The sequence below is a fragment of the Cyanistes caeruleus genome, chromosome 17 (genome assembly GCF_971803275.1).
Source record: "Cyanistes caeruleus chromosome 17, bCyaCae1.hap1.1, whole genome shotgun sequence".
NCBI classification, from domain to species: Eukaryota; Metazoa; Chordata; class Aves; order Passeriformes; family Paridae; genus Cyanistes; species Cyanistes caeruleus.
This window is the reverse complement of record NC_141717.1, coordinates 15598440-15618219: the sequence shown is the minus strand read 5'-3', so window position 1 is coordinate 15618219 and position 19780 is coordinate 15598440. Positions and strand designations below refer to the sequence as shown.

The 19780-nt window shown below is 58.8% G+C and overlaps 2 protein-coding genes across 11 annotated transcripts in view; one reads left to right on the top strand and one right to left on the bottom strand.

Annotated features, from left to right (window-relative positions):
* Positions 1 to 17802, top strand: part of PKD1 (polycystin 1, transient receptor potential channel interacting) — a 78999-nt gene extending 61197 nt beyond the window's left edge. Inside the window, exons 23-46 of the mRNA XM_086853923.1 lie at positions 274 to 876; positions 1298 to 1454; positions 1721 to 1973; positions 2462 to 2657; positions 3241 to 3411; positions 3707 to 3850; positions 4344 to 4554; positions 5055 to 5181; positions 5798 to 5914; positions 6057 to 6106; positions 6246 to 6448; positions 6926 to 7031; positions 7593 to 7711; positions 8111 to 8313; positions 8754 to 8948; positions 9154 to 9293; positions 9843 to 9970; positions 10627 to 10792; positions 11296 to 11421; positions 11535 to 11709; positions 12113 to 12400; positions 12724 to 12858; positions 13108 to 13422; positions 13743 to 17802. Of these exons, the coding sequence (XP_086710049.1) occupies positions 274 to 876; positions 1298 to 1454; positions 1721 to 1973; positions 2462 to 2657; positions 3241 to 3411; positions 3707 to 3850; positions 4344 to 4554; positions 5055 to 5181; positions 5798 to 5914; positions 6057 to 6106; positions 6246 to 6448; positions 6926 to 7031; positions 7593 to 7711; positions 8111 to 8313; positions 8754 to 8948; positions 9154 to 9293; positions 9843 to 9970; positions 10627 to 10792; positions 11296 to 11421; positions 11535 to 11709; positions 12113 to 12400; positions 12724 to 12858; positions 13108 to 13422; positions 13743 to 14381 (4967 nt within the window). The 3' untranslated portion in view covers positions 14382 to 17802. The remainder of the gene's footprint in view (positions 1 to 273; positions 877 to 1297; positions 1455 to 1720; positions 1974 to 2461; positions 2658 to 3240; positions 3412 to 3706; positions 3851 to 4343; positions 4555 to 5054; positions 5182 to 5797; positions 5915 to 6056; positions 6107 to 6245; positions 6449 to 6925; positions 7032 to 7592; positions 7712 to 8110; positions 8314 to 8753; positions 8949 to 9153; positions 9294 to 9842; positions 9971 to 10626; positions 10793 to 11295; positions 11422 to 11534; positions 11710 to 12112; positions 12401 to 12723; positions 12859 to 13107; positions 13423 to 13742) is intronic.
* Positions 17803 to 18154: 352 nt separating this feature from the next.
* TSC2 (TSC complex subunit 2) overlaps positions 18155 to 19780 on the bottom strand; it is a 32385-nt gene continuing 30759 nt past the window's right edge. For all 10 annotated transcript variants that reach the window (XM_086853931.1, XM_023936997.2, XM_086853930.1 and 7 more), the window contains one exon: positions 18155 to 19380. In XM_086853931.1, the coding sequence (XP_086710057.1) occupies positions 19213 to 19380 (168 nt within the window). In that variant the 3' untranslated portion in view covers positions 18155 to 19212. The remainder of the gene's footprint in view (positions 19381 to 19780) is intronic.

The following is a 19780-nucleotide window of genomic DNA, read 5'->3' as shown; positions in this document are numbered from 1 at the left end:
TTCTCTTCACTCCACAGGAGGGCAATCAAGTGTGTTGTGATTAAGTATTCCTCACCAAACCTGGTAGATTAGAGAGGCTGCAGGAGCTGCTGACAGCTTTGCTTTTGGCTCTGTGCTATGAACACTCCAGTGGGGAAGGTCATGTGCAGAGGAACAGTGAGAAGAGAGCAAGGAAAGCCTCGTCTGTTTTCTCTGGGAAGGTGTCAGGTGTTCTCCTGACTGTAGCAGTTATCCAGGCTGTTTATCACTTCCTCTTCATTTCTCTCCTGGCAGGTGACCTAATCCACCTTGTCAATACAGTTTCACAAGAATCCAAGCCCCAGGAGCTGCTTGCTGATTCCCACAATTTGCTGCTGGCTCCCAAAGCCTACAACCTGTCTTCCAGCCTGATGCGAATCCTCATGAAATCCCGGGTGCTGAACGAAGAGCCCCTCGAGCTGGTGGGAGGAGAAATTAAGGCCACAGGCAAGAGGTCTGACCCCTTTAACTTGCTTTGCTACGAAAACACACCAAACTGCCAGTTCTCCATCCCCCAGGCCTTCAACTCCACCCTTTCCAACCTGACGGATGTCATCCAAGTCATGTTCCAGGTGGACTCCAATCCCTTCCCTTTTGGGTACATCAGCAACTACACCGTGTCCACCAAGGTGGCCTCCATGGAGTTCCAGACACACAACGGGGTGCAGATCCCCATCGGGAGCCTGGACTCTGAAAAAGCCATCACTGTGATGATCTCAAACAGCACAGAGCCCGAAAACCTCGTGGCTGGCACTGAGATCATCGAGGCAAGAGCGTCTGTCAACCTGATTGTGATCATGGAGAGCAACAACAGGGAAGCAGGACTGCACTTTCAGCTCACCTACAGAGTCCTCAATGGTAGGGCAGACAAATCCACCTCTTTGTTAGTCCTTCCTGTGGGAGGGGAGGGCTGGGTGTGAGGGGTAACCAGTGTGGGAAGGGATGCTGGGTGGCAGCAGCAGGTTTCACACTGCATTCTCAAAATTCTGGCTGTCCTGGACAATCTCCATGCCTGGTGTCATCCTTGCTTGTGGATTCTGGCCCTGAGAAGCCTTTTGCTTTTCCCAGCCCTTCTGCTGAGCCACATCAGCCTGGAAGGCATTGTCCAGTTCCTCTCCAGGCAGGCCCAATGGTATCCAGTGCTCAGGGACCCACTGGTCCCTCATCTCCCACAGCTCTCTGCATTCCTTCTTCCCTGAGCCCCAGTGCTGGCAGCAGACCTGTGGCTGAGTCTCCCAGGGGTTTTTAAAGCCCTTTCTGTTCCTTCCCCTCCCCACAGAGCATTACCTGGCCAGTGAGCCCGAGCCCTTCATCATGGCCTATCTCCATCATGAGCCCGAGCCCAACGAGCACAACTGCTCTGCCTCCAAGAGAATCAGCCTGGATGCCCTGGCTGGAAGTGACCACAAGCTCTACACCTTCTTCACCTCACCCAGGTAAGAGAAGCCTCCCTGGCAGTCCCTGCCAGCCTCAGGCTGTGCTGTGGATGCATGTGAGGGGTGCTCAGGTGGTCTGGGGAGCCCCTGAGTATCTGCACAGCCAAGGGGTGTAAATTACACCTCATTCACTGGGCTTCTCCTCCTTTTTGGGTGCATCCCTGCCCCTGTGGCTGGATGCCTTCCCTGGGCACACCTCCACCAGAATGGGGCTGGTTTCCCTTCAGAGGTGGGGGAGTCATCTCCTTGCTCTTTGCCTTCTCCAGAACAGACGACCCCATCCAGAAATACTACCTGAACATCACCAACCACTTCAGCTGGTCGGCAGTGGAGGTGACCCTGGGGCTGTACACATCCCTGTGCCAGTACTTCAGCGAGCAGGAGAAGCGCTGGAAGACGGAAGGAATTGTCCCCCTGGAGGAGACCAGGCCAGACCAGGCCGTGTGCTTGACCCAGCACCTCACAGCCTTTGGGGCCAGCCTGTTTGTGCCCCCAAACTCTGTCCAGTTCATCTTTCCCGTGAGTGCAACAAAGCAGAGGCTGTGCAGTGCTGTCACACACAGAACAGCTTGTTGGCACCTGGAGCAAAGCCATGGGCTCCTGTTGGTTCCATGTCCAAGCTGGCACCAGCACAGGCATCTGGGAGCCTTTGGGAGGTGTAGATGGGCACAGCTTGGGGGAGGCTGTGTCCCCTGGCTGGGAGTCGTGGCTGGAAGCAGACACCTTTGCAGATGGCTTTAGTCCCTGGCCTGGATGCCTCGCACCGTGTTCCCCTCTTGGGAGGTGCCAAAGGTTCCTGGCAGCTGTCACCCAGCACTGTTTGATCCCAGGGAGTCACACCTGCCAGCTGCTCCCTCTTCCCAGGGGCCTCCAGCTGCTCCTCGCCGCGTCCCCGTGACGTGAGCAGGGAGCTCCTGGCAGCTCTGCGGGGCCACGGCCAGCAAGGAGGCAGGGAATGGGAACGGGATCCTCCTGGGGCTGCCTTTCAACACTTCTCTCTTCTGCAGGCTCCAGGCCCAGGGCTGAACTACATCGTGCTGCTGACGTGTGCCGTGTGCTTTGTCACCTACTCGGTGGCCGCGCTGATCGTGCACAAGCTGGACGTGATCGACATGAACCGCGTGGGGGTGATTCCCTTCTGCGGCAAGAACGGGATGTACAAATACGAGATCCTGGTGAAAACGGGCTGGGGCAGAGGATCAGGTGAGCCCACAGCCTGCTCCCATGCCTGGTTCCCAGGGGGACACCTGCAGTTCACCTGAGGTCCCACCTCAGCACGTCACGCTCTGAATGCTCCCCGCGGGGCCCAGAGCTGAGCCACAGCTTCAGTCCAGGGCTTCCCACATCATCCCATTGTGGGATGATGGTCATGAGAATGGTTTGGGTTGGAAGGTTCCTCAAAAACCCTTTGGTTCCAAACTCCTGACATGGGCAGGGACACCTTCCACTAGCCCAGGCTGCTCCACACTAGCTGTTGTGGTGGGACAGGCAATTGCTGCTGGAAGGAACCACCCAGGAGAGAAATTCCCCCATCCTGCCTCCCCTGACTGGGCTGTGGTTGCAGAGGCAGAGATTATTCCTCACTTCAGACCCTCTCCTGCCCTGTGGGCCCTTTGGATGGATCCTCCAGGATCCATCACTTTGTTCTGAATCTTTCCCAGCAGCAGGCACAAAGTTTGGCTTCTCTCTGGGGGCTGGGTTTGTAGATAGAGCTGTGACAGGCAGGGCTGGGGAACAGCTGCACCTCGGGTGGGCTTCCCTGAGGGAGCCCCTTCCTTCCCTGCAGGCACCACGGCCCACGTGGGCATCGCCCTGTACGGGGTGGACAACAAAAGTGGCCACAGACACCTGGATGGGGACAACGCCTTCCACCGCAACAGCCTGGACGTGTTCCAGATCGCCACGGAGCGCAGCCTGGGCAGCATCTGGCGCATCCGCATCTGGCACGACAACAAAGGTGGGACATGGAGGGGCCACGTGCTGGGCCTGGACAGGGGGACCTGGCCCGTGGTGAACCGCTGGATCAGGGGGATGTGGTGGGGAGACACGGAGTGTCCCTCGCAGAGCGGCCAGGTGCCACCCCAGACACGCCATGTGCTGTCCTCTGTGACCATAAACGTCCCCTCAGGGTGAGCTGGCTGTGCCACGCTCCCCTCGATGACAACCGTGGCACTGACGGTGCCCCCTCAGCTTCATGGGCTCACACAGGGTGAGTGTGCCATGAGGTAATTCCTTGGTCTCCCCCTGCTCAGGACTGAGCCCCTCGTGGTACCTGCAGCACGTCATCGTGCGGGACCTGCAGAGCAGCAAGAGCTATTTCTTCCTGGTGAACGACTGGCTGTCAGTGGAGAGCGAGGACAACGATGGCCTGGTGGAGAGGGAGGTGTTTGCTGCCAGTGAGTGCCCCACATCCCCTGGGTCCTTATCACCCCTGCTGCCTGGGCCCCTCCTTTTCTCCAGGCTGTGCCTCTTGCCCAGGTCCCTCAGCTGCTCCCAGTGCTCCTGACCCTTCCCCAGCTCTGTTCCCTTCTCTGGACATGCTCCAGCCCCTCCATGTCTTTCTTCTTGTGAGGTTCCTCAGCAGTGTCCTGCACAAGGGACAGGCACTGCCTGGGGCTGTGGCCACACTGTTTTGGCACAAGCCATGGTGCTGCCATTGGCCTCTTGCCCACCTGGACCCAGCTGGGCTCACGTTCAGCCCCTGCCATCCCCAGATCCTTTGCTGCTGGGCAGCTTTTCCAGCCGCTCATCCTCAGACCTGGAGCACTGCAGGAGGAGGGGCCCTGTGGATGGGGTGTGGATACTCTGGAGTCTGTGGGACGGATGTGGCCGCCTCAGCCGGGTCCCCACAGTGCTGCAGCCACCCTGAGTGTGTCCCTTTGTCCCCAGGTGAGAGCGAGCTGAGGAGCTTCTGGCGGATCTTCGTGGCGGAGCTGCAGCGCGGGTTCTTCGAGAAGCACGTGTGGCTGTCCCTGTGGGACCGCCCGCCCCGCTCCCGCTTCACCCGCGTCCAGAGGGCCACCTGCTGCTGCCTCCTCATCTTCCTCTTCCTCTGCGCCAACGCCGTGTGGTACGGCGTGGTGGGCAGTGTCCACCTCAGGTGTGTGCAGGGCGTGGTGGGCAGTGTCCACTCAGGTGTGTGCAGGGTGTGGTGGGCAGTGTCCACTCAGGTGTGTGCAGGGTGTGGTGGGCAGTGTCCACTCAGGTGTGTGCAGAGCATGGTGGGCAGTGTCCATTCAGGGCGTGGTGGGCAGTGTCCACTCAGGGTGTGGTGGACAGTGTCCACTCAGGGCTGTCCCCAGCCAGTCCCACCCTGCTCGGGGCCCTCCTGCCTGTCCCATGGGGCAGGACACAGCTCTCACCTGCTGAGAAGAGCTTCCTTGCCTGTGCCTTGAGTGTGCCCTCCTCGTTCTGAGGAGTCTGGGACCAGGACATGGACAATGGATGACCAAAGAAAGTCTGATTTTGGTTTTCAGGCCCGTTTCCTTCTCTGCACATCTGGAATTCCTGGTTCTGCACTTTTGTCTCCTTTTTGCTTGCCTGGCAGCCCCAGATGCTCCTGCTGACTGCTGTCTCTGATCCCTCTTTGCTTCCCTGCAGCAACGTGGCCGTTTCCAGCCTGATCCCCGTCAGTGTGGACACGGTGGCTGTTGGCCTGGTGTCCAGCGTGGTGGTTTACCCTCTCTACCTGGTCATTTTATTTCTCTTCCGGATGGCTCGTGGCAAGGTAAGGAGTGGGGATGGCTGCAGGCTGCTCAGGTGGGTGGGAGGCCACCGGGTTTGTTTTTGGGAGGCCGAATTCTGCCTTTCCTGGGACCTCACTCCTCCAGCTGGGCTCTGCACTTGTTGTGCTGCACCAGGGCCAGACCCTTCTGCCCCTCCCTGAGCCCAGATCGCTGCTGGCCTCTGTCAGTGCCCAGGCACCAAAAAGATGGATTTTAGAAGCTGTTTGGGCACTTTCTCCCTCAGGATTTCGGTGTGTGTGACAGACACCCAAGGCAGGAGCCCAGGAGCTGCCCAGTGGAGCCTCTCTAATGTCTGCCCCAGTACAAACTGAGCTGGCTGAGGCAGCTGGACAGGGATTAGCTGGGGATTTAACGACTAGTTAAGCACAATTAACAGCCCCATGAAGTATTTCAGCCAGCTGCTGGTGGACTGATGAGCAGCAAACGTGGCTGAGAGCACATAGCAAAAGCTTCAAACTCGGGGGCTTCCTGGGGGCTTGCAGCTGGGACAGCCTGGGTGGCCCTACAGGTCACAGGAGGCAGTGGAGGATGTGCCATGTGTGCCTGTGCCTGGTCTCAGTGGCAGTGTCACCTCTGTCCCTCCTCGGTGTCCTGCAGGTCTCCATCAGCCACACAGTGACTCACTCAGACCAGCAGTCCCTGGAGATCGACAACTACCTGGACTCCTCCATCCTTGACAGCTCCTTCCCCACCTTCCCCGGGCTCCAGGCAGAGGTAAGAGCTTCCCTGCCACAGCTGGGGAGGCTCCTGGGGCTGTGGGCCCAGAGCAGCTCAGTGACTGCTGGAGCTCCCAGCGCACTGCTTTGGCCAGGCTCCAACCCGTGTCACGTTCCTGAATCTTTGCTGTTCCCCGCAGGCCTTCTCTGAGCAAACCAAAACAGATCTGTTCCTGGAGGACTCCAAGAGGTGAGTGGGCTTCTGGAGATGGAGCAAGCAGCTCTCCAGTCTGTGCTTGGCAGGGCTGGGCTTGTCTCCCACGGCTGTTTCCCTCTGCATTCCCACACAGTTCCTTTCCTCTTTCCTGACCGCTCCCGTTTTCCTGCAGCCTGGTGCCGTGGCCCTCCAGCGAGGCTCTGCTCAGCTGGCCAGACCTGCTGAGTGACCCCTCCATCATGGGCAACACCATCCAGAAGCTGAAGAGAGGCCGGGCCAGCCGCCACCTGGGGCTGGAGGCCCCGCTGGCCACCGAGGAGGACACTTTGTCCCTTGGGCTTCACCAGGGACAGCCCCGATACTTCTCAGCCTCAGGTGAGCCCCCCTGGCCTAGGGCAGAGCAGAACAGCAGAGCTGCTGCCATCTCTGGCTGCGTTCTGGAGGGCAGGGGACGAGGGTTGTGTCTGCTTAGAGGGGATTTTAGTTGGGGAAAGAAGAAATCCTGGTGGGCATCAGAATGAAGTGGGTGGTCCCACGATGGCAGCGGACTGAGAGCCAGGAGAGGTGTGTTCCCATGGGAATGCTGCAAGCAAGCAGCACTTCCTCACTGGTTTCAAAGCCACAGTGTGTCCCTGAGCCTCTAGAAATGGCTGGAGAAGGAGAACTTGGCCTTCTGAACCAGCAGTTTCCTGCCCAGCACTGTGGCTGAGCTGGGATAGCCAGGAGCTGGAGGACAGGGAGCAGGACATCACTGTGGCACCCTCCCCAGTTCAGCAGCTGGCTGAGCCATGCCCTGGTGTGGTGCTGGGTGCTGAGCTCCTGCCAACGCTGGCTGTGCTCTCTCTTTCCCAGATGAGGATCTGATCCGGCAGATCCTGGCAGATGGAGCCAGCGGCATCTCCCACTCGCAGGACCTGGGGCCGTACATGAGGGCAGAGACAGATCTCATCTCAGGCCTGTGAGTGTTTGGGGAGCAGAGTCCCCATGGGCCCAGAGCCCCCTACCCCCTGCCCTCACAGCCAGCTGAGCTGGGTTTGGGACCCTGTCACGGGTCACTGTGTCCCTGCTGGCCACGACTCCTACAGCCCCCGCAGCCACAGCTCCAGGAGGGCACTGCCACCCTTCCAGGAGCCACCTGGAATGTCCCTTAAAGCCACAGCTGTGTCTCCAGCACTTTTGGACCGAGGGCAAAGTGCTGGGATGAGGATTCACTTCATGGTGCTGACGGGAGGGAGAAAGGGATTCCACCCAAATCTGTGCTGTGTTCCCATGCCCAGGACACCCTCCTGGACACCCTGACCCCCAGGGCTGGCAACCCAGCAGCCACTGCAGAGTGGCAGGCCAAGGGAAGGGTGGGACTGTCAGGCCTTGTCCAGGAGACACAGAGCAGTGTCTGTGCCCTGGGGACGTGTGTGACGTCCCAGCACTGGTGCTGGAATTCATCCCCCTCGGTGCCAGGCTGCTCAGCACAGAGCCAGCAGTGGCACAGCTCCCAGCAGGCTCCCCCTGTGCCTGGCAGGTCCAGCGTGTTCGGGGAGAAGGTGGAGACTGTCATGATGCAGAGGCTGAACGACAAAGGGCAGAGCGTGGCACCTCCTCCCAGGGAAGTGAGCAGATCAGCCAAGTCCACCTGGACAGGTACCAGGGCTGTGCCCCCGGGGTGTGGGGGGACAGGGCCCATCCCACACCACAGCCCTGTGGAGACACAATGGGGTAAACTGGAAATGAAATAGAAAAGGAGACTCAGGAAGGGCAGCTCCCTGCCTGGGATATTGCTGCTATTTCCTGCCAGCTTCTCTTGGAGCCTGGATCTCAGTAAGCCCTGGGCCAGCTCGGTGCTGTGACAGTTCCTGCAGTGTCCCCTGGGGAGGCTCTGCTCCCTCTGCAGCCACCAGTCATAAAAATGTGTGGGATGATCCCTCCAAACTCACCCAGGGCTGGGATCTCTGCTGCCACAAGAGCCCAGCCCTCCCTGTGCCCACGAGGACTCTGCAGTGATGTTCACACTGCTCTCCCTCCTCCTCCTCCTCCTCCCAGTTGCAGACCAGACGTTCAGGAAGCGCCTGCTGCCTCCCTGGTGCTCCCTCCTGGCTCACGGCATCAGCCTCCTGCTCTTCGCCACCTCCGCGGGCGTCTCCGTGTGGATCGGGGTGGGCTTCTCCTCCAGCGTGGCCCTCATGTGGCTCATCTCAGGGATATTCAGCTTTCTGGCATCATTCCTGGTCTGGGAGCCCCTCAAGGTGAGCGTGGCAGGAGCGTGGCAGCACAGACCTGTATGTGGAACTAACAGCTGGAATTAACTTGGCACAGAATTGTTAAGGTTGGAAAAGCCCTTTAAAGTTACCAAGTCCATCAAGCACCACCTCTGTGTTCACCACTAACCCAAGTCCCCAAGTGCCACATCCATGTGGGTTTGGGACACTTCCAGGCACTGTGAATCCCCTTCCCCAGAGAAACCAGGTCAGGGTGGACACTCAATGGTCTCTCCCACCCCATATCCCTCAGGAAGGGTAGGATGTGGACACCAGCAGCACTGGGAGAGGCTGGGCTGGTGGCAGGGCTGGTGGCACTTGGTTTTGAAGGTCCAGGCAGGAGCTGTGCCATGCTGGAATGGTAGGAGCTGTGCCAAGGGAGCTGCTGCTGGAATGCTGAGGTGCTCAGCACTCTCCCTGTGGCCCAGGTGCTGCTGGAAGCCCTCTATTTCTCCCTGGTTGCCAAGAGGCTGCACCCAGAGGAGGACGACACCTTGGTGGAGCAGCCCTGCGTGGAACACGTGTCCGAGAGGATCGGCAAAGTCCGGCCCCCGCAGGGATTTGCCCTCTTCCAGGCCAAGGAGGAGGCCAGGAAGGTCAAACTGCTGCACAGGATGCTCAAGGTGAGACATCTGCTGCTGCTGAGCCCAGGGCTCAGGCTCATCTGAGCGTGGGTCCTCCCAGTCCAGCTGGGATCCCCTGAGTGCTTCTGCCTCAGTTTCTCAGTCTCTGGCTCTGATCCTATTGCATGGCCATGGAAAGCACTGCCCTGCTGCAGGATTGGAGTCCAGCCCTTCCATGAAATCCCGTTTTTACTCTGCTTCCCAGAATTTCCTCATCTACATGATGTTCTTGCTGGTGGTGCTGCTCACCAACTACGGCGACGCCTCCCGCACCAGCCGGGCCTTCCTCCTGCAGAGCTCCATCAAGCAGCAGCTGGGCAGCAACGACTTCCTGCTCATCAAGAGGTACCTGCCAGCCCCTGGGGGCCAGGGGAGTCCTCTCTGGGGCTTGTGCTCCACAGTGTGTCCCGTAAGAGGTTCCTTGGTGCCCATGTGGAGCTGGGCACTCCACAGCACTGGGCAGGTCCTGTTTGTCTCCGTGGTTCTGCTGCTCCCCTGGAGAGCAGAGGGGCCTCTGGGGATTGAGAGGGTTCATTTCTCTGAGCTTTAGTGATTTCCCCAGTGGGAAGGGGCTGTGGGAGTTGATGTTGATCTTTCTGGAGCTGCTCTAAAGAACAAGAGTTTCTCTGTCTCCAGAATTTACAGCCACAAGTTGTAGCCACGAACAGGGTCATGAGAGCCAGAAATAACATCTTGTCCAGAGTCTGCTCTTCCTCGCTCTGCACATGAGTTTAGCTGGATTAAATTTTCCCAGCTGATTTTCCACACCCCTGGGGCTCCCTGGGTTGAGGGTGTGTCACTGCAAAGCCCTTGGCTCTGTGCACATCGCTGTGGCTTGTTCGTGCCCCCAAGTCTGCAACTTTGGCTCAGCAATCTCACACCTTGCCCCTGCAGGTCGGATCAGTTCTGGGTGTGGATGTCTCAGGTGTTCCTCCCTTACCTGTACAACAACGGCTCTGGCCAGGAGAGCCACAGCACCACGCTGGGCACGGCACGGCTGCGCCAGCTGCGCCTGCGGGGAGGTAGGAGGGAGGGCAAGGATGGTGGCTGTGCTGTCACAGGGGGAGGTGACAGTCCTGGAGGGGACAGATGGGCAGGTCTGGGTGCAGCTGGGGCTGAGGGGAGGCAGCACAGCTTGGGGAGGCAGCAGTTCTGCTCTGCAGAGATGAACTGAGGAGTGGATCGTGGAATCCTGGAATGGTTTGGGCTGGGAGGGACCTTGAAGTCCATCCAGGGACACCTTCCACTAGCCAAGGGTGCTCCAGCCTGGCCTTGGACACTTCCAGGAATCCAGGCACAGCCACAGCTGCTCTGGGCACCCTGTGCCAGGGCTTCCCCACCTCACAGGGAAGATTCCTTCCCAATATCCCATCTAACCCTGCCCTCTGGCAGCTTGACTCCAATCCAGGGACCAGAGTGCTGGTGCACAGTTACCCAAGGCCAGCTGGGATGTCTCTGTTCCACTTGCACCCAGCTAATCCACTCTGACCTGGTGGCATGGACATATCCCAACTCCTAAATTGGACAGCTCTCTATTTTTATTAATAATATCCATCCTTTTCTCAATTCCTCACCTGTGCATGCCCATTCCCTCACCCTGGTGCACAGGGGATGAGTGTGGAGGGGTTGGGAGGGAAGGTGAGCTCTGTGCTGGGCTCACAGGGTGCTCTCATTCCAGCTGAGTGCCAGCAGAGTGCCCAGGACATCCTGCAGAGCATGGGCAGCGCCCAGAGGAGCTGCACTGACCAGCACAGCTTTGCCACTGCTGACTATGGAGTGGGCTGGGAGAGCCCAGCCGGGAACGGGACGGCAGCGTGGGCACACTCAGCACCCGACCTGGCGGGGTAAGGGCTGCCCTGCCTGCTCCCACCCCTGCTCCCACTCTGCTCCTCCTCAGGGACCCTTACAGACCTCTCACAGGTCTTTACAGATGCTCTGGGTTCTTCCCAGCCCTCACCTCAGCCCCTGAGCCTGGCCAAGGGCAGATGGACACAGAAATTCCAAATGAACAGCAGCAGAGGGTTCAACTCTGCACCTTCCAGGGCAGGGGAGCCCAGCACCCCAGATTTCTGCTAAAGGGGGGGTGACAGCAGCACCCTAAGCATGTGACATAAATCACACTTCTCTGGTTTGTCCCCAGAGGCATCTCCATGCAAGTCTGGGCCACCACAGGGCTTGGGGTTGTTGTGAGGTTGGGAACACTGGGGTGGATCAGTGCACGCTGTAATCTGTCTTGTGGAGTGAATCCTGAGGGGCAGGAGCTGCATCTGCCCCTTGAGCCTGGCCTGGCACACAGGGGAGCAGCCAGTGTCCTTCAGCCTCCCCCACAGCTCCTCTTCCTCTGCAGGATCTGGTACTGGGGCTACATCTCCTTCTACGACAGCAGTGGCTACGTGCAGGAGCTGGGCCCTTCCCTGGAGGAGAGCCGGGCTCAGCTGGAATTCCTGCAGCAGCACACGTGGATCGACAACATGTGAGTGTGGCAGGGCAGAGGCAGTGTCCTGCTGTCACCTGGGCTCCTCAGGGGTGACACAGGGCACAGCATCCTCGGCCCACCCACCCTGAGCTGCTGCTGTGCCCCTGCAGGAGCCGGGCAGTGTTTGTGGAGCTGCTGCAGTACAACCCCAGCGTGGACCTGCATGTGGCCGTCACCCTGCGCCTGGAGTTCCCTGGGGCCAGCCAGGCCGTGGCCGCTGTCACCATCAGCCCCTTCCCCCTGCTGCGGCTCAGCACGGGGGTCACCCTGCAGCTCCTCATGATGGTCAGTGTGGGGCCTCTGCATGGGGGGCTCTGGGGACCCTCAGCCAGGCTGCTCACCGTGGGCTCCAGCTGCTCTGCCTGGGGCCGCTTGTCCCCGTGTCTGTCACCCTGGGGGTGGTGTCAGCAGAGCCCTCATCCCCTGGGTGCTGCCACCCTGCCACAGGGGCACTGCTGTGGGCACTGGGGAGCTTCAGGAGGGATTGGGATGCAGGACAGGATGCTAGGGGTGCTCCAGGTGAGCAGTGGTGGGACTTGGCCTGGTTTGGGGGGTTTTGCTGTCCTGGGGTGCTGCAGGTCCCCAGTGAAGCACAGCAGTCAGGGCTTGTCCTCTCATCTCCTCCTCGTTCCTCCTCTCCTGGTGATCTCTCCATAACCTCTCCTGGTCACCTCTGTTCCTCCCCCAGGTTTTCCTCATGCTGTTTGTGGTTTACTTCGTGGTGTCGGAGTCTCTGGCCATCAAGAAGGAAGGCAGAGCCTACTTCACCCTGTGGGGCAACTACAGCCAGTGGGTTTTCATCCTGCTCACCACATGCACGGTGCTGGTGCACCTCAGCCAGGCCACCCTGGCTGACCAGCAGTGGCTCAGGTACCTCAGCAACCGCAGGGGCTTCACCAACTTCTACCAGGTGGCCTTCCTGAGCTCCGTCTTCAGCAGCCTGGCCGCGTCCCTCCTCTTCCTCCTGACCGTGCAGGTACGGGTGGGCTGGGGGAGAACAATGTGGGTGGGTGGGGTGTGCCCTGGCCCTCCTGTGCTTGTCAGCCCCTGCACAGCCCTGCCAGGGCAGAGGAGGAGGCCACCAGATGTGTCTCTGCTGGGCACCTCAGGTCTCTGAGGCCTCTGGGCCCTCGATTCCCTCGGGGAATTCAGCCGAGTGTGGCTGATGGGATGGTTGGGTCTGCAAGGAACCTGCAGACTGGGGTGTTTGTGCTCTGCTGGGGTTTGGGTTTCTCACGTGTTTGAGAGACCCTTCCTGGGTTGGGAATGTGTCTGTAAGTCCCTCCTCTCCCGCCCCAGGCTGCCCAGCAGCTGCGCTTTGTCCGGCAGTGGTCAGTGTTTGGGAAGACCTTACAGAAGTCCATGAAGGAGCTGATGGCTGCAGGGGTGGCCTTCGCCCTCCTCCTCCTGGCCTACGCCCAGCTCGGCTTCCTGGTACGTTCCCCTCCCTCCAGAGGGGCTGCTGGTGGTCCTGCTGCCCCTTTTCCTTCCCCTTCTCATGGCATGAGCAAAGCCCCTGGGGCCCCTGGCCACTCTGTGCCCATCCTGCCACCTCTGGCCAGGGGCTGTCCCTGTCCCAGCCCATCTGTGGCCACCCTCAGGGCCCGTGTGGGAGGGGATATTGAGGGTCAGGGCAACGCTTTGCTGCTGCTCCCTTCTCATCACATCTCCGTCCCTCCACAGCTCTTCTCCTCCTCCTCCGAGTCCTTCCGCAGCGTGGGCAGCAGCCTCCTGCTGCTGCTGGCCCTTCTGCGGGGCAGCGCCAGCCTCCGGCCCTGCCTGCCCGAGGCCTCGGGGCTCTGCTGCCTCTTCTGCACCTCGTACATCGTGCTGGAGGTGTGGGTCGTGCTGCGGCTGCTGGCGGCGGTGCTGATCCACAGCTACCGTGAGATGCACTTCGAGCTCTACCGGCCTGCCTTCGAGCCGCAGGACTACGAGATGGTGGAGCTGTTTGTCCGCAGGCTCAAGATGTGGATGGGCTTCAGCAAAGCCAAGGAGGTGAGGGCGGCCTGGGGGCTCTGTGGAGAAGGGGCCCGGTGGCACAGAGCAGCATCTGCCATCCTTGGCCTTTCCCTGGCTCCTTCCTGCGAGGGCCGGCTTCCCCTGGCGAGCGAGGGCCGGAGCAGTGGCCACCCCCGGGCCCAAGAGAGATGGGGAACTGTACGGGCATCAGCTGCCCATCCTCAGCCCCGCTGTCCCACCGGCTTTAGCTGGGATCCAGCCCCAGGCCACACCAGGAGCATCCCTGGAGCTGTGCGGAGCGTTCCCACTCCCCAGCTCCTGCCCTAACGCTGCCCCTTCCTCCTCTTCCCCGCCAGTTCCGACACAAGGTGAGGTTCGAGGGGATGGAGCCGCTGCCCTCCCGAGACTCCAGCGACTCCAAATCCTTCCGGGGCCCCACTCCCAGCGCTGCCTCCGACAGCTCCCGGGCCTCCACGTCCTCCAGCCAGCTGGACGGGCTGAGCCTGGTGCTGAGCGCCCGCGACAGCCTGGAGGTGGACGCCGACATCCAGCGCCTGCTGTCGCTCTTTGAGATGCTGCTGGCTCAGTTCGACCGCGTCAATCGGGTGACGGAGGACGTGTCCCGCATCGAGCACCTGCTCGAGTTCTCCCGGAGCCGCCGAGCGCGCAGGAGGCCCCGCGGGCCTGAGGGGGGCCCGGGCCGGGGCTGCTCGGGGAGCTCGGAGCGGGGCCCGTCCCCGGAGCCGCCGGGCACGGAGCCGCTGTCCCCGGAGCCGCTGTCCCCGGAGCCGCTGTTCCCGGAGCCGCTGTCCCCGGAGCCGCTGTTCCCGGAGCCGCTGTCCCCGGAGCCGCTGTCCCCGCGCTGTGGCGGGGCCGGGCCGGGCCGGCTGCTGCGGGCGGGCCGGGCGGGCAGCGCCGCTCCGGGCAAGGCCACGGCGGGCAGGAGGAAGCGGCCCCTGAGGGCCAAGAACCGGGTGCACCCCACGGTGAAGTAAAGGCTGCGGGAGCGGTGCCCTGGCAGGGCTTTGCCCGGGGCGGGCTGTGCCCGCCCGCAGCTGCTCGGCCGGGCCGGCCGGGCCCTCCGGAGCGCTCGGGGGTGCGGATGGAAGGGGAGGAGGCCGAGCCTTCCCCCGGGGCTGAGCAGGTGCAGGAGATCCCCGCTGCTGCCAGCGGGTGTGGAGCGGCCACAGGTGGGCACGGGGGGACGGGACAAAGCTCCCCCCATTCCCTGCTGGCTGTGCCGGACGGGAAAGGGAGAGGAGAGCGCCAGGCCTTGAAGGTTTGAACCGAGTCTTGGATTTTTGTCGACCAGACGCACTGTGGAGGAAAGCGACAGCTTTCGAGAAGGTATTTAACCCATCTTGTGTTCTTTAAGCATAAATAGATATATAGAGAAATGCTATCTACACCCAGAGCAGTTAATGTCCAGTATTGGCTACTTTTATCCTCCAGAAATTGGTTCTATTATTCGTATTTAAAGAAACCAAATATTTAAAACAAGGGACATTGCAGCGAGCTGGGGACGAGAGACCCCTGGGCTGCCTCAGCCACCTCCGAGCTTGGGGTTCCCAAACTCCCAGTGTGGGGTTCCCATCTCCCAGTGTGGGATTCCCAATTCCCACTGTGGGGTTCCCATCTCCCAGTGTGGGGTTCCCATCTCCCAGTGTGGGATTCCCAATTCCCACTGTGGGGTTCCCATCTCCCAGTGTGGGATTCCCAATTCCCAGTGTGGGGTTCCCATCTCCCAGTGTGGGGTTCCCATATCCCAGTGTGGGGTTCCCATCTCCCAGTGTGGGATTCCCAATGTGCTGGTGTCCCTGTGTTCCCCTCCTGCCCTGTCCTCCCACCGTGGCCCCGGGGTGCAGGCGCCGCTGGCTGCTTGGCTTCTCTAACCCAAGGAATGTATTGCCCTAAGTATATATATTTTTTATTTTATTTTTTTTTTGTTTACTTGTTCCTATGTACTGCCCAGCACTTTAAACAAGGCTTTCCTCGGCTACCAGTGACACGTGCGAGCTAAGAATGGGATAATATATCACAAAAGCAGTATTTTGTTTGTTTAAATCATAAACTGAAATGGGCAGGGAGGAGGGGAGCGCAGCCCCAGCTCAGGCAGCCGTGCCAGCACTTTCCCTGAGCACGAAGGAGGCAGGTGAAGCCCTGAGGGAGCTTTTTTTGGGGTCCCTCCAGCCCTGCCAGCTGGGATTCACCATGTGCTGGGCTACAGCTGCTGGGCTACAGCTGGCCTGTGCCATGGAACCCCCCCAGATCACAGCCTGGGGGTGCCTGAAGTCCCTCCCCAGGGCTGCCTTCCTCTCCTCAGCCCCATTTCACCTTATGGCTATTGTAAGTAATTTATACGGGGTTTGTTTGGTTTTTAAATGTATATATTTTTGTATGTTTGCTATATTTTCATAGCATCGGTACCGTGTTTGAAACATGTAGATAGGAGACAGAACACTATTGTCAGAGTTATTTAAAGGATGTATTAAGTGCTTCTTCCTGGGAATGTCCCGTGTATATAAGGATTGGGTGTCTGTGTGTGTGTGGTGCGTGTGCTCTCCTGGGCTGGCTCGGGGCAGTGGCCACAGGTGGATGGGGAAAAGCCCCCAGTGTGTTCCAGAACCTGCTCCATGCCTTGGGCAGGTGAGAGGGTGGAAGGGAAGGTTGAGGGGGGCAGAGCTGCAGGGGAGCCTTTTCCAGGTGGAGAAGGAGAGCTCCTAAAGCACTTGCACTGCTCCATCCCCTCCTGAGCCTCCCCTCCAGCCCCCAGCTGTGTCAGACACTTGTGGAGGTTTCATTCCTGCATCCATCTGCTTCCTTGGCTGGGTGAGGCAGCCTGGCTGCTCTGGGATGCCTTTGGGACAGGTCTGAGGTACCTTTGGAAATCCCAGGTGCTGTGCAGGACAGATGTTGTGGGAAGGTTGCGGAGGGATGAGGGCAGAAGATGAGTGACGTGGTGCTTGGTCAGCACAGAGGTGTTGGAAGAGCAGAGGGACAGAGAAGGGGAGTGCAGAGGGGAGAAATGCAATCCTGGTAACCAGGACAGGGTGGGAGAGGGCAGAGAAGGGCCCAGAGGGCAGGAGTGGGACAGGGAGGTTCCTGGAGCAGGCAGCTGGAGCCTGAGCTCAGGGCTGCGACCAGGTGCTGGTCAGCTTTGTGCTCTGTCCCTAGAAAAAAAACCTGGTTTTCAAGGCAGACATAGAAAACTTTGCCTTGATTTTTTTGTTCCTTTAACTTCCCAGGCAGCACAGCACCAGGCTCAGCTCTGGCACGTCCATGACTCCTTTTTGGTGACAGGGACAGTGCCAGAGCCACATCCCCAAACCAAGGCAGTAAGAGGAGCAGTGGTGAGGAGGCCCAGAGATCTGGAATGGCCCCAGGGCCCCTCCAGCTCCAAAGCTCCTTTCCCCACACACCTGCCCTGGCAAAACCCATCTCACCTGTGTGGAGCACCAGGGGTGTAGATCCAGCCACCCCAAGGGCTCAGTGGGAATATCCAGTGATTGGAATGTCCCAAATGAACCAAGCAGGTCTTGGAAGTCTCTTGAAGAGCCAAAAAGTTCAGTTCCTGATGCAGAGGCTCGAGTATCCTCATTAGAAGAAGTTGGGAGCAGGAGGGGAGGAGACAGAGGCAGGAGGGGCCAGCAGATGTTTTTGAGCAGCCATTCCTAAGCTAAGGGGCAGCTGGAACAAAGATGCTCCCCAAATCCACCAGGATTTTTGTTCCCAAGTGCCCGTTCTTGCCCTGCGTGTGTGTGTGAGTGTGACTCGGTGTGTGTGACTTTACCAAGTGCTCCTTCTGATCCCAGAGGAGCAGAAACGGGATCAGACAACTGCCCTACTTCCCTGAAGTACGGAGAGCAGCTCTGCCACCCACAGTTCCTTGAAAAGCCCAGCCCTGCGTGGTGGGCAGCACCCACAGCTTCCAGCACTCACAGTTCTCAGTGCAGCAGCTCCTGTGCCAGCTCCAGCAGTGTCCCAGGGTCCCCTCCATGTCCCAGCTGAGGCTCCTCTGCAGCCAGAGGTGTTCAGCCATGGAGTTACACCCTCACAGCAATAAACTTGACTCAAAAGCCCATCAATCCCCCTGAATGTATATTTTTGTGTCTGTAGTCACCGAGAGATGGTGTGTTATTTATTGCCTTGAATCTCACAACGATGTATCAGGATCAAGCTGCTTAAATGAAAAATGAAACCCCCATCCATTCGTTCCAAGGGAGAGGGAGGGATTTCTCTAAGTGCCTTATTTTTTTTCTAATTTTTTTTTTTAAAAAAAGAACAATGATTGTGACCAAAATGCCAATGGTTCCTGTCTGGTCAGCATTTCACTGCAAACAAAAATGGTGTATTTTGTAACTGTGGGGATGTTTCTTACAAAGTGACAAAGTCAAATAAACACTGACTGCTATAAAACCTGGCTCAGGTGGTTTTGTCCTGCTCCACCCCTCCCTCATTCTCTCTGCAGCCATCATTTTAATTAAGATCCCCTGCACAGCATGAGACACTCTCTTAAATCCTGCAGCCTGTCAGGGCTGGCATTAATGAATGAGCTCTCTGGGGTGGCACAAGCTGACAGAGGGAGTATCCCCAGGGAATATTCCAGTCCAGAGCCTGGAACACAGCCAGGAATCCAAGTGTCCAGCACTCAGAGGGGTGGGGAGTGATTCCATGAGCAACAGGCTGGGAAACGAAACCAGGAACAGAGGAAGGATTTACATGATCAGGAAAGAGTCTGAACTTTCCCAGGGCATCAAGAACACACAGATCAGACAAATATTTTATTTCCTTTACGACTCATAAACACTCGAACACAACGGACACTCGGTGTTCCCACACACCTGCACAGGTGAGGGCCCTTCGTCCCCTCACCTGTCCCTTCACAGTCCCACGTGCACATTGCACTTGTCTTCATCTCCCTGCTGGCAGCCATTCCCAAATCCACGCCTCCCCCACAGGGACAAAGCAGGAGATGAAGTTCTCACAGTATAATCCAGCTGACAGGTGCCTCCCAGTTGGATGCTGTAGTGTCTGGTGCCCTCCTTGCCTCAGGAGGGGCTGCAAGTCCCATTCCAGCTGTGCCCACCTGCCCTGGAAGCTCCAACTGAACTGCTTCAGGCTCCCCTGAGAGCCTCCCTGTCAGGGAATGAACAAAACTCCTGGGGAGATTATGCCTCAAGACTTGTCAGCAGTCAAAAAGGGATTTATCAGGTGTGTGGGGAAGGATGTGACACCCCAGCATTCCCACAACCAGGAAGTTCTGCAGATGGCCAAAATAGAGACAAACCTTGGGAACTTAAGCAGCATTTTGGGCAGAAAAGAACCCAAATTAACTCTTCCCAGAGCTGGCAGCAGAATGAGTCAGAGCTTGAAGAGTCCAAGTGCTGACAGCCCCGAGGTTCAGGGAGGAGCTGGGATTCTGGGGTGCTCAGAAATAGCAACTGGATTTTCAATTTTCATTTCCAATACAGTCCTCAAAAATCCCACAATTCCTGGATCTTCACGTGAGGATCTGCAGAAAATCATCCTTTGTCTGCTTCCACCAGGAGCTGGTGTGGAAGGAGTCCAAAGAAAGGTTCTGCAGGGAAGTTCCCAACAGAGAAGCTTTGGAACAGCTCAAATCAAACTAAACCCAGTGGGTTGGGCCTCTGGGAGCTTCTGCTGGGAATTCAGTGTCGTCCTCAGGGGCACCCAAAGCTCCTGGCAGGTTCAGTGCCAAGTCCACATGCAAGGAGCAGCCAGGCTGTGCCTCCCAATCCCTGTGTCCGTGCAGGGAACACAATTCCGTGGCCTCAGTGTCCCAGCAGGGACACCCCGAGCCCGGCCCTACACGAACTCGGTGAAATCATCCACGGAGGAGATCAGCCTCTTCCTCTGCCCCGTCTCGTAGCTGGGAGGGGGGTCCTGGGGCATCTGGGGAGGGGGTTTTGTGGGGGCAGAGGGGTGCAGCTGCAGGGGAAGGCCAGGGCTCTGGTACTGTGTCTCTTCACGGAGCTGAAAGGCAACGGAGAGCAGGTGAGCTCCATTCTCTCCAAAACTCTTCCAAATCTCCATCTGGGCAGGGCAGGTTACCAGGACACTGCCACTCTGTGTCCAGGTATTGGATATCAAGGGGAATTTCTCCATGGAAAGAGGGGTCAGGCCTCGGCAGGGGCTGCCCAGGGAGGTCTGGAGTGCCCAGGGAGTGTCTGGATGTGGCACTCGGTGCTCTGGGCTGGGGACAAGGTGGGCATCGGGCACAGGCTGGACTTGATGGGCTGGGAGGGCTTTTCCAACACCAGTGACTCTGGGATTCCAGGATTAAGCTTCCCAAAGTCCTGCCTGCCAGTGAAGTTGTTGGACATTGCCACACTTGTCATTCCCACAACAGAACCTGATGATCCTTAAGGTCCCT